The sequence below is a fragment of the Pongo abelii genome, chromosome 17 (genome assembly GCF_028885655.2).
Source record: "Pongo abelii isolate AG06213 chromosome 17, NHGRI_mPonAbe1-v2.0_pri, whole genome shotgun sequence".
NCBI classification, from domain to species: Eukaryota; Metazoa; Chordata; class Mammalia; order Primates; family Hominidae; genus Pongo; species Pongo abelii.
Window position 1 is genome coordinate 50,455,082 of NC_072002.2, and position 13,111 is coordinate 50,468,192.

The following is a 13,111-nucleotide window of genomic DNA, read 5'->3' on the forward strand; positions in this document are numbered from 1 at the left end:
ACGTGAAGTTGAAGCCCATGATCACAGTTGGCTGGCAGCAGAGTTAGGACATGAACCTGGGCCTTCTGTGTTCAAATTTAATGCTCTTTAGTCCAGCTGCTTCCCTGAAACAAATAAAAAGAAAATCCAAACCCAAATTAGGTTATTTGCCCCTTTTTTGGTACTACTTTTTCTTCTGTTATCACTGAGAAGTTGCAAGTATTTAAAAGATCTATTTTGAAGTATGTCTTTAATTTCAACAATAAGTCATATTCTTGGTAGTAGCACCTGACTACAATGTTTCATATAATGTTCCTGCCAAGAATGTTTAGCCTGCATCTAATCATGAGGAAACAATCAAACAGATTGAGGGACATTCTGCAGAACAACTGCTGGGTACTGTCATTGTCACAAAAATGAGGGGGACTAGGAAACTATTCTAGATTAAAGGAGACTAAAAAGATGTGATATCCAAATGTTCAGTGTATTTCCTTAGATTCTGAATCCCAAACAAAAAAAGTTTTAAAAGACATTACTGAGAGAATTGGGACATTTTAATATGGACTGTATATTATATAATAATACTTATCAATGTTAGAATTTTTGAATGTGATAATTGTATTGAGGTAATATAGGAGAATGTTTTTGTCCTTAGGAGATATATGGTCTTTAAGGATCAGAGATCACAGTGTCTGCCACTTATTTTTGAGTAGTTTGCCTCCTAAAAAGTGTGTGTGTATGTATATAGAGGAAGAGTGAGATATTAAGCAAATATGGCAAAATGTTACCAGTTTGCGCATCTAGGTAGAGGGTATAGGGGCATTGTTTTTTGGTGTAGCTTGGAAATTTTTAAAAATTGCAGAAAAAATGAATAAAGATATTTACTGAGATATAATTTTTTTCAGCCCCTTCTACTGAATTAGTTTCTGGAGGATCTGATAATCAAGTGATTCACTGGGAAATAGAGGATAATCAGGTGAGTAGACATGTTTATAAACATAAGAAATGACTTTTTTTGTTTGTTTGTTTTTTAAGAGGTAGAGTTTCACTGTGTCACCCAGGCTGACGTGCAGTGGTGTGATCGTGGCTCACCTCAGCCTCCTAAGTAGCTGGGACTACAGGTGCCTGACACCATGCCTGGCTGATTTCTGTTTTTTTTGTTTTTGTTTTTTTTTTGTAGAGATGGGGTCTTACTTTGTTGCCCAGGCTGGTCTCAGAAATGACTTTTATATATACTTTTATTTTTAGTTTTTTTCTTCAACTGTGTTGTTCTTTTATGAAGTTAATCTTGCTCATCAGCAACACAAATGCTGTATCTTTTATACTACACAGGCCCTGTACCCTTTGCTGTGATTTCTACTCCCATATTTGTATGCTGTTAACTGTCTCTGTGAATTTCCTATCATTTTGGAATAATTTTCAAACTATTCTTACTTGGGCTGATCTGTTTTCAATGCTTTTGGCATACGAATATAGATTTACAAGACTCTTCTCAGTGCTACCCCACACTTCTGTCATGTTATGTTTTTAAAAATTCTCTGATTGAGCTATAACTATGCTTAAAGATGTGAAATGAGTATTTTCAATAGATTTAATTTTTTCAGGGGGTAATGACAGACTTGTTAAAAAAAAAAAAGGTTATAAATACAAAAAGTATAAAGAAGGAAAAACCTATACAAAATCTGAGCAGAGTTAACTTTCTGGTGAATGTCATTCCCCGTCTCTAGTTATATGTGTATAATTATGCATAACAGAGATTCTATTGTATCCAAGGATTTTTTAAACCTTTTTGAGGTGAGATCTGGCTGTGTTGCCCAGGCTGGAGTGCAGTGGCTGTTCACAGGTAAGATGATAGTGCACTATAGCCAAGGACTCCTGGACTCAGGTGATACTCCTACCTCAGCCTCCCAAGTAACTGGGACTGCTGGCACACACCACTGTACCTGGCTTAAGTGTTTTTTTCCGAGAAGTCAAAGGCTAATGATTCTAAAGAAAGTTAGTGTACAGACCCTTATACAAGAGTATTATGCACACCTTCTTTAGTGGCAGCATTCTGTTTTAAGTATTATAATTGGAAAAACAACTGAGAAGACATTTAAGGAACACCACTATTTCAGCAGACAGTTTATAGAAGATACCTTTTAAAAGAAGTGGTGGAATGTCACACATTTGAAACTTAAAAAAAGATAAACCCAAAACGTCAGTAGAAGGGATGCCAGAGGGAATAATCTTGATGGGAAGCAGGTAGATTTGATAAGCAAATGGGATTTCCCACTTCTCTGCTATTTTTCTATTTTGCAGCCCTACTTGATTTAGGCAAGTATCATGAGTGGATGCTAAAAGTACTTAGTAAAGGTTTGATGGGGAATAGAATGTTTATTCAATTCCGAAGTATACTCATCACCAAAAAAAAAAAAAAAAAAAAAATTAACATCACAGTGAAAAAACCTGGCAGACAATACTTCTACTAAATATGAAGGTTAGCTTCACTAAAACCTGGACAAACTGAAATCATGTGCCTCCTGATGGGATGTGCTTATGTAGTAATGCTGTCAAAATGTATATTCTGAATCTCTTCATAATGAAAATCACACTAATCCAAAAAGAGGAACATTCCACAAAGTTGACCTATATTCTTCAGAATACCTATTGTCTCCTCAGAGTAGATTCCTAGATATGAGATTGCTGTGTTGCAGGGCATGCACATTTTGTGTGTTATTAACATGGTCAGACAGACTTCTTGAAAAATTTTATTCTTTTCAACTTAGAGGACCTATTTCTGGCTCAGCCATTTTATTGGCACCTTTATCCAATTAAATTAAGGTAAAAAAAAATCCTTTTTTTTTTTCACAATGCTTCTGTCATTCTTTCTGATTCAGCTTTTAAAAGCAGTCCATCTTCAAGGCCATGAAGGACCTGTTTATGCGGTGCATGCTGTTTACCAGAGGAGGACATCAGATCCTACTTTATGTACACTGATCGTTTCTGCAGCTGCAGATTCTGCTGTTCGACTCTGGTCTAAAAAGGGTTCAGAAGGTAGGTTTGGAGACATGATAATCCAGACAAACGAAATAATATTTAACAAATGAATGATGAGTAGAAGAGCATATATATAATTCTTTACAACTTTCGAGCAACTTTAAAAATACTATAATTGTAATCTAAATTTTTCTTTTGCACTTATTTAAAATTCTCTATACCAAGATTTTTTCATGTAAGTCGTTTTGCTCTCTGTAACATCGTTAAAATTTGGCCATTTAACTTTACATGGTCAGTGGGGGCTCAGGATTGACTTCTCTCATCTCCCTTCTGCTACCTGGTGCTGTGATGATGCTATCCAACCTGTCTAGCTGGATAAGCTCTGAGGTAGTTGTTCATTGTGTTTTTTATTATTTCTTAGTAATGTGCCTTCAGACTTTAAACTTTGGAAATGGATTTGCTTTGGCTCTCTGCTTGTCTTTTTTGCCAAATACTGATGGTGAGTATCCTGTTAAGTATATGTTAAAAGGGCAGTATATTTGCATACTATCATATGATTAGAACCTAAAAGAAATGTGTTGGGTCTTAATTTTGTATCTAAATGTTTCTATGAAACAAGATGTGAATAACATACTTTTATTATAATAATCAAATGATCTGAGTATAGAACATAAAGTTAAGGGGGGCTTATTAGGATTTTGATAGCTATTGATAATTTAAGTGACTTACTATGTACTCAAGATTGATACTGTTATCAAATATACTGTGGTTGTATATAGATCTAATTTGAGGAAAGAATCTAATTCTTTAGAAGGTGAAGGTCTGGGGTAAGTTGAAAAACTGTTGAATGAAGATGGCATATAAGCATTTCTCTCAAAATGACAGCCCCTTCACATCCCGCATAATGACATTTTGCCCAAGACCACTTAAAATCTGCAAACAGGAAAATTTCCCTTTTGCTGTGAAACCCATCTGTATTTATCTTTGAGTATCTTCTACAAAGATAATAGCCAGTGTGAGTGAGTCAGCCTCTTTGCCTCCACAGTTACCTGGAAGACTGGCCAGGTGGAAAGAGGCAGGGCCTGGAAGCCACCAGCCTCTCTCGCCCTCTGTAGCAGGAGCTGCGACTCTATGGTTTCATGTTATGCTTCCATTCTGTGCAAGGAGAAGCTGCACACATTCTGGCATCATAACAGAATTTCATTTCTTCCATCTGCATTCAGGCCAAGTGACTGGAGTTTTGTTTTTATTGTTTTTATTTTTCTTTTTTCTGTAGTTGATCTAAAGTAAGAAAATCTTTGAAAAACACATTGGTGGCAAGGCATGTCCTTAGAAAAAGTCTCATTTTATCTAGCAGAGTCGTCAGGGCTGCCCTTTGGTAATGCAAATTATTAATTTTTTTATCTTATGAAAATAATTTTACAGTCACATCTTTCATAGCTTTTAAAAATTTTTAAATTGAAAATTTATTTATTTATTTTTTAGAGACAAAGTCTCATTCTGTCACTCAGGCTGGAGTGCAGTGATCATAGCTCACTGCAGCCTCTAACTCCTGGGCTCAGGTGATTTTCCCACCTCAGCCAAGTAGCTGGGACTACAAGCATGCTCCACCACGCCCAGCTAATTTTTTTATTCTTGTAGAGACAGAGTCTGTTTATGTTGCCCAGGCTGGTCTTGGACTCCTGGCTTCAAGTGGTTCTCCTGTCTCGGCCTCCCAAAGTGCTGGGATCACAGACATGAGCCAGTGCGTCTGGATCCCCTTGTGTAGCTTTTTAAATTTTTTATTTTATTTTTTTGACACAGGGTCTCATTCTGTTGCCCAGGCTGGAGTGCAGTGGCGTCATCACAGCTCACCTCAGCCTGGGTGGCTGGGACTCCAAGCACATGCCACCATGACTGGCTAATTGCCATGTATAGCTTTTTAGCCACATGCTTAATTATATGCTCTTTTATTTATTTATTTATTTTATTTATTTATTTTTATTTATTTATATTTTATTTTATTTTTTATTTTTATTTCTTTATTTTTATTTTATTTTTTTTATTTTTATTTTTATTTTTTAGGATGGAGTCTTGCTCTGTCGCCCAGGCTGGAGTGCAGTGGTGCGATCTCGGCTCACTGCAATCTCTGCCTCCTGGGTTTAAGTGATTTTCCTGCTTCAGCCTCCTGAGTAACTGGGATTATAGGCATATGCCACCAAGCCCAGATAATTTTTGTATTTTTAGTAGAGACAGGGTTTTGTCATGTTGGCTAGGCTGGTCTCAAATTCCTGACCTCAGGTGATCTGCCCACCTCAGCCTCCCAAAGGATCACGCCCTAGGATTACAGGCATGAGCCACCACACCCGGCCTTTTATTTTGTTTTAAACAAAATAAAATGTAAGGTTTTCAAACAAAACATAAAGTCCTCAAATTAACAAACATACCCTTAAGTCTGTGTGCATTAGCCATGATGGTAGGGCTCATAGTAGCTGTTCATTATTTAGTTGTCTTAACAACTTTTCATCTTGGTCTTTGGGCTGACATGGTGAAAATGCTCTCTAGTTGCTCTTGAGCTTATTTTTCACTTATATCATAAATGTCATAGACTGGAGAGAAGGACTGGATTCTCATTTAATAGTCATTATATTTACCAAGTAACCACTGAATAGAACATTTTAGAGTGTTCATTGTATTCCTGCAGACATTTATTGAGCATTTTCAATTATTCGTGTAGTGGTGTGGGAAATTGAAGTCAGGATTCTTTACTTAGAGCTTACAATCCAGTACAGTTGATAATCATAACGTGGTGGAATAGAGAACTCACAGTGAAGCCTGTTTTTTTTCCCTCAGTACCAATATTAGCATGTGGCGATGATGATTGCAGAGTTCACGTATTTGCTCAACAAAATGATCAGGTAATAATGTTTATTAAGAGGCTGGAATTATATTCTGCTTAGTTATATCTCAATACAGACTATATCCAGATTATAGAATTTTAGGGAATGTTCTAATCTAAACCAAAGTAATCCAATAGAATCTTTTTTTGACAGTCCTCTGTTAAGATGGTTGTCTACTCTGAACACCAAGTAACCGCTGCCTTGACCATCAGGCTCAGAGTTGTTAGGGGTAAACAGGTCATTAGGTGGGGGAGGAGAGATGGAAGATGCTGTGGTCGTTGTTTTTCTCTTAAAAATTTAAACGGGATATACCTATAGTGAAGCATTCCTAGTAGTGTTTATTTGCCCTTCTGAGCTTTACTTAGATTTTGAGTGGTTAAACTAAAGGAGAGAAATTTAGAAAGGGGTTGGTTAACTCTAAACTCATTTATTTAATAGTGAGGATACTTGTTTCTTTGCATTCTATAAGAAGGTTAAAAATGATTGTGAAAGTCCAGCTATTCAACTTTTTTTTTTTTTTTTTTTTTGAGACAGAGTCTTGTTCTGTCTCCTGGGCTGGTGCAGTGGTGAGAACATGCGTCACTGTAGTCTTGACTTCCTGGGGTCAAGCAATCCTCCTGCCTCAGCCTCCTGTGTAGTTGAGACCACAGGCGTGTATCACCATGCCTGGCTACTTTTTAAATTTTTTGTGGACGCAGGGTCTCCCCTTTATTGCCCAGGCTGGTCTTAGTCTCCTGGCCTCAAGTGATAGTCCCACCTCCTCAGCCTCGCAAGGTATTAGGATTATAGGTGTGAGCCACTGCCCAACCCACCTTTTTTTCTATATTATATCTATAGTATGTATCATTTTATATCAAACATTTAAAATATTTGAGATTACAAATATTATATTATCTACTCACAGGTGCTCCAGTTAGTGATTTAGATATTACATGATGGGTTTTTCATTCCCAAAGGAATGCTTTTTCTTGTCTAATCAAATAGCGTTCTCAGTAAAAGAGCAATGCAGTAGGACTGTCTGAGACCAAATGATGTCACTGGTATACATGAAGATGTTAAATTCTTACATCAAGCCCAATGATTTTTATCTTACTAGTTTCAGAAAGTGCTTTCTCTCTGTGGACATGAGGATTGGATTAGAGGAGTGGAATGGGCAGCCTTTGGTCAGTATGAAATTTTGCTAATGCACATACAATGGGAACAAGTATGTGTTACTTCCAAGAAAGCAGCCTTTTATGTTTTAATTTTTAAGTTTTCTTTGTATGTTATGTTTTTCTGTTGTCCCAATTAGAAAGGAGGATGCTTATCCCTTCTGTTGTTAGTTGGGTGGTAGATCATTAAATAAATTGGTATTTATCAGATGACATTAGCTGTCTTGTTCACATGCAGACCTTCTTGAAAAGTTCTTTGTAGAACTTAGTAGACTATATATGAGTACTACATGTTGTAAACATGTATTAGCATTGTATGCATATTTGTCAATGTTATTAAAAATGAATAGAGATCAAATGAATTGGAGGGTAAGGAAACAAAGTATTGTTTTTTTTGGGAAAATCTGGAAATATATATATTATAGAGAAAAAGTCTTATACATAAACTTCACAATATAATGTTTTAAAATTAATATAACTTATTTTTTAATTAGGTAGAGATCTTTTCCTAGCAAGCTGTTCACAAGATTGCCTGATAAGAATATGGAAGCTGTATATAAAGTCAACATCTTTAGAAACTCAGGATGACGATAACATAAGACTGAAAGAAAATACTTTTACCATAGAAAATGAAAGTGAGTAATAATGAAAATATCCGATATAACAATACTTACGTCTCCTAGTTGGTTGATTCTTTTTTTTTCACCACCCACCTATGTGAAGGTTAGTTTTTCGCAAGTGTCAGATTCCTACCTGAAATTTCTTTTTTCTTTCTTTTTTTTTTTTTGAGACAGAGTTTTGCTTCTTCACCTAGGCTGGAGTGCAGTGGCGTGAGCGTGGCTCACTTCAACCTCCGTCTCCCAGGTTCAAGCGATTCTCCTGCCTCAGCCTCCCAAGTAGCTGGGATTACAGGCACGCACCACCACGCCTGGCTAAATTTTTGTATTTTTAGTAGAAATGGGGTTTCATCATGTTAACCAGGCTGATCTCTAACTCCTGACCTCAGGTGATCTGCCCGCCTCGGCCTCCCAGAGTGCTGGGATTACAGGTGTGAGCCACTGTGCCTGGCCTGTTTGTTTTTTTTGAGACATCTTACCCAGGTTGGAGTGCAGTGGCATAATCACAGCTCACTGCAGCCTTGAACTCCTTGGCTCAAGTGGCTTAGCTTCCTGAGTAGCTAGGACTATGCCGTCACACCCAGCTAATTTTTAAAATTTTTTGTAGAGATAGAGTCTTGTTATGTTGTCCAGGCTGTTTTTCAACTACTGGCCTCAAATGATCCTTCCACCTTGGTATCCTAAAGTGTTGGGATTACAGGTGTGGGCCACCATGCTTGGCCTGATACTTTGTATTTTCCTATTTTTATGTGAGAATGAGTCATTTTTCATATGTGAAATATTTTTCTTCTAAACTATATTAGTAAGATTTTTTAAATTGCTGAGAATAATGTTTAGTGCTTCTCAATAAAGTAATTTGTAAAATATTACTAAATTTGCAGTTTTAGCACAGGAAGACCTAAAGGAATAATGTGAATTACTTACACATTTTATTGACCTATGATAAAAGACAAGCTAAATCTCACCATTTGAGTAGTATATTTAATTCTGATTTTCCTATTGTCTAGCCTTAGAACAGTATCCCTGCATGGTAGATCCTGTTGGGATGTTGTATTTGAAAGAGATATTTTTGGATGTGTCAGTTATAAAGGTAGTTCTCAGTGAACATTGTTCACCTAGGTGTATTCTGTTTTTTGTTACTATTCTTGGTGGTAAAGTCCATCAGAGTTGAGATTTTGGTAACAGTTTTTTGGGGAGAACGAAAAAATGATATACCCAGCATATTAGGAGTAGCTGTACCCAAATATGATTTTTTTTCTATTTTCGTTGTATTGTTTGAAAGGTCAAAATACTGATTTCATTTTCTTTATTTCTGCATTTATCCTTTTAAAAAATGGGATTTGTATTTGTCCATTCTTACGCTTCTGTAAAGAACTTCCCAAGACTGGGTAATTTGTAAGAGAAAGAGGTTTAGTTGACTCACAGTTCTGCAAAGCTGAGGAGGCCTCAGGAAACTCAAATTAATAGCAGAAGGGGAAGCAGGCACCTTCTTCACAGGGCGTCTCCCACCAGATCCTTCCCTTGACAGGTGGGGCTTAGGGGGGATTACAATTCAAAATGAGATTTAGGTGAGGACACAGAGCCAAACCATATCAGTATTTTAGGCTATTCTTATAATAAGTGAGGATAATAAGGAGGCTGGCATGACTGTTTTTCCTTCCTCATTGTAGGTTAATAGTAACTGTCTCAGAAAATTGTAAAAATATAAGATATTCCTTCATATTTATTTATGACCAGCTAGAACAGAATATAAGGAAAAATGTATAACTTTTTCTCCTATAATTTTGAACAGCAGTTGAGGTTAAAGAAATTTAGAATGCATGTTCTTTTTTTGAATCCCAGCTATCATATTTTGTCCTAATTTTTTTTTTTTTTACGTAATTGCCCAACTGTCTTGGTTATGGAAATACTCTTTTTAGAAGAGCTTTGAGGAAATAATACCTTCATTGCTTTTGTTACAGGTGTTAAAATAGCATTTGCTGTTACTCTGGAGACAGTGCTAGCCGGTCATGAAAACTGGGTAAATGCAGTTCACTGGCAACCTGTGTTTTACAAAGGTAGGAAGAAAACCATACACATATCCCTTACTCCAGTTAAATCTTATGGCATGGCAAGCTGACCAAATCAAGTGGAGAATTTTTTTAGTGTGATTAGAAATCTCAAATACATGACATTTTCAAGTTGACAAAGTATAATACTGCATTCGTGGTCTGCTGGACACTCAATTCTATTGAACATTGAACTTCTAAGTGGGAAAAGTGTAATTCCTGCCATGATGCTGAAACTACCACACCCCCAGTAACTTTTTATCTTAAAAGTTTCCACTTGATTATTATGGGATTGAAGAAAAACTGACTTTCAAGCCAACTTCACTGGATCCTTTACCCTTGGTAATAACAAAGTTGGTACCACTGAAATACATTATGAGAAAGTAAGACTGTTACTCTTTCTTTCTTTTGCCGTTGTGTCTCCGTTTATGGAGTGACAGTTCTGTGCGTGTTCAGGCTGGTGCTGGGTGTATAGCTAGGTAAGGCATAGCCTCACATTCTTCCATGGCCACTTCCCCAAGGCAATAACAGCAATAATTAATTCTTAGGCTCTTCCTTACATTATGCCATGTTTGCTATAATTTAAAAAACAAAAAAAATTGGAATTATAGATATTACGGCTGGCCTTTTTAGCTTACCATGTTTTGGAGCTGTATCCACATTGATTTGTGAAGCTCTAGTTATTTGTTTTTATTGCACGATAGTAGTCTATTGTCTGAATATACTACAACCCATTTATCCCTTCTTCTAATGGTAGACATTTGTGGTGTTTGCAATTTTTTGCTATTACAAATAATGTTCAGTGAACATCCTTGCAGTACCCTTGTTGTTTGTTGTTTTTTTCTGGTCATCTAGAAACATGATGCTTGTTGATCACCTAAAGGGATTAGGTTTTATTTTTTAGATGGTGTTCTACAGCAGCCAATGAGATTATTATCTGCTTCCATGGATAAAACCATGATTCTCTGGGCTCCAGATGAAGAGTCAGGAGTTTGGCTAGAAGAGGTAAAAATATTGGATATTTAAGGAACAGAAAATTAAGTTTTGAACTCTGTATTTAAATCCCAAGTCTATATTGATAGACCTGCAAATTTTCACTGTGTACATTAAAATAGTGGGAATTTAACAGTCTCTGGAATCAGCGATTTCTGTTGTGAGAAATATAGACTATTGATTATAAATTGTTTTCTGTCTGTTATTGTACAGGTTCGAGTAGGTGAAGTAGGTGGGAATACTTTGGGATTTTATGATTGCCAGTTCAATGAAGATGGCTCCATGATCATTGCTCATGCTTTCCACGGAGCGTTGCACCTTTGGAAACAGAATACAGTTAACCCAGTAAGAAAAGAGTGTTTAAATAAAGCATTTCTAATCAAATAGAGTGCATTCTAGGTAAATAGTATTTTGCTTATAACACTCTACAGAAACATAGTAGAGGCACTTGAAGTTCAAGTGACATAAATTTTTTCTGTAGACATTGTTAAGGTATTGAAATTTGCATATAGGTAAATTTGCTACATAAATGCACTGTATTCCTTCAAGCTATAGAAGTTTTTAATGAGAATTTTCCTGAAATGTGTAGCTTTCCTGTCTTCTTAAAAAGTTAACATAATTGGATATCTTGTTAGACTGCTAGATCCCTATTATTGAATGAATGTCAGTCATTTATTGTGACTGACATTCAACACCTGGGCATGGTGGCTCGTCTCAGCAACTTGAAAGGCTGAGAGGGAGGATTGCTTGAAGCTAGGAGTTTGAGAACAGCCTTGGTGAAAGAATAAGACCCTGTCTCCAAAAAAAAAAAAAGAGGTAGTCTTCTCCCTTTAGTCATATAACTGTCTCTCTACAGCATTCCTTCTCTTACTTTGTAATCTGATTTGCTTCTAATCTGCTTCTAGCTTGGGAAAATTAGATAGCAAGAACGGAGTGGCCAAGAGCACAGGCCCTTGGAGCTAGACAGCCTGGGTTCACTTACTAGCTATGTGTCCTTGAGGACATTAGTTAATCCCTGTCTCAGGTTCCTCATTTGTAAAATATGGGTAGTTTTTTTTTTTTTTTTTTTTTTTCTTTCTTTTAACAGGATCTCACTCTGTCATCCAGGTGTGATCATAGCTCACTGCAACCTCATTCTCCTGGGGTTAAGCCATCCTCGTGCTTCAACTTTCTGAGTAGCTGGGACTACAGGTGCACATCACCACACCCAGCTAATATCTAAAATTTTTTTTATAGACACAGGGTCTTGTTTTGTTGCCCTGCCTGGTCCTGAACTGGCTTCAAGTGATCCTCCCGCCTCAGTCTCCCAAAGTGCTGGGATTACAGGTGTGAGCCACTGCATTTGGCATGTGGATTGTTAATAGCACCTACTGACAGGGTTTTTTTGTTTGTTTGTTTTGTTTTGTTTTTTTTGAAACGGAGTTTTGCTCTTTTGGCCCAGGTTGGAGTGCAGTGGCGTGATCTTGGCTCACTGCAACCTCCACCTTCCGGGTTCAAGCGATTCTTCTGCCTCAGCCTCCTGAGTAGCTGGGATTACAGGTGCCTACCACCATGTCTGGCTAATTTTGTATTTTTAGTAGAGATGGGGTTTCATCGTTTTAGCCAGGTTGTTCTCGATCTTCTGACCTCGTGATCCACCCACCTCGGCTTCCCAAAGTGCTGGGATTACAGGTGTGACCCACTGCACCCAGCTGGTCGGGTTTAAGACACACAGTCAAACAGGTGGGGAAGATTAGAGGCCTGACCCTGAAGCCTAATATACACAATTTTGTAGCTGAAGACTGTACCAAGGGCTATGGGAGTTTTGAGCCAGGAACTTTTGTCAGAGAAAACCAGTGTACTTAACACCTCAGGCCATGGATCCCTCAGGCCAGGGATCCTTTACATCAAAAAATATAGGCTGGGTGTGGTGGCTCATGCTGGTAATCCCAGCACTTTGGGAGGCCAAGGCGGGAGGATTATTTGAGCCCAGGAGCTTGAGACCAGCCTGGGCAACATAGGGAGACCCTGTCTGTACAAATAATTTTAAAAATTAGCCATGGGCTTGCAGCCCTGGGTATCATTGCAGGCGCCTGTGGTCGCAGCTACTTGGGAGGCTGATGCAGGAGGATTGTGTGAGCCTGGGAAGTTGAGGCTGCAGTGAGCCGTGGTTACGACACTGCATTCCAGCCTGGGTGATAGAGCAAGACCCTGTCTCAAAAAAAAAAAAAAAAATGTGTACGCACACACAGTCAATAATTAGTCCAGTCCATCATACTGTATCAGTGTCTCCCAGGCTGAGGCCACTCAGGTTTGCAGATTTCCTTCAATCTTGTCAGGTTTCAGAAGGAGTAGCCTCAGTCAATATTATATACAACTTCACTCTTTCAGGCATCTGGGATAATGAAGCTAAGAGACAATGTCATCTCTTGCTCTTGAGACTCTTATGAGTTGTTAATGTGATATTGAATTTTCCTCAATGACCC

General features: G+C 37.6%; 1 protein-coding gene across 3 annotated transcripts in view; it reads left to right on the forward strand.

Annotated features, from left to right (window-relative positions):
* ELP2 (elongator acetyltransferase complex subunit 2) overlaps positions 1 to 13,111 on the forward strand; it is a 44,700-nt gene that overhangs the window by 5,947 nt on the left and 25,642 nt on the right. For 2 of the 3 annotated variants that reach the window (XR_002912214.3, XM_024235789.3), the window contains exons 3-11: positions 885 to 955; positions 2,859 to 3,015; positions 3,380 to 3,457; positions 5,791 to 5,855; positions 6,934 to 7,000; positions 7,483 to 7,623; positions 9,567 to 9,662; positions 10,558 to 10,658; positions 10,860 to 10,991. Coding sequence is in view for 2 of the 3 variants with exons in the window: in XM_024235789.3 (XP_024091557.2) it covers positions 885 to 955; positions 2,859 to 3,015; positions 3,380 to 3,457; positions 5,791 to 5,855; positions 6,934 to 7,000; positions 7,483 to 7,623; positions 9,567 to 9,662; positions 10,558 to 10,658; positions 10,860 to 10,991 (908 nt within the window). In the remaining variant the exon portion in view is untranslated. Of the gene's footprint in view, positions 1 to 884; positions 956 to 2,858; positions 3,016 to 3,379; positions 3,458 to 4,003; positions 4,187 to 5,790; positions 5,856 to 6,933; positions 7,001 to 7,482; positions 7,624 to 9,566; positions 9,663 to 10,557; positions 10,659 to 10,859; positions 10,992 to 13,111 lie in introns of all 3 variants that reach the window. The other variant, XM_054538205.2, reaches the window with a different exon arrangement.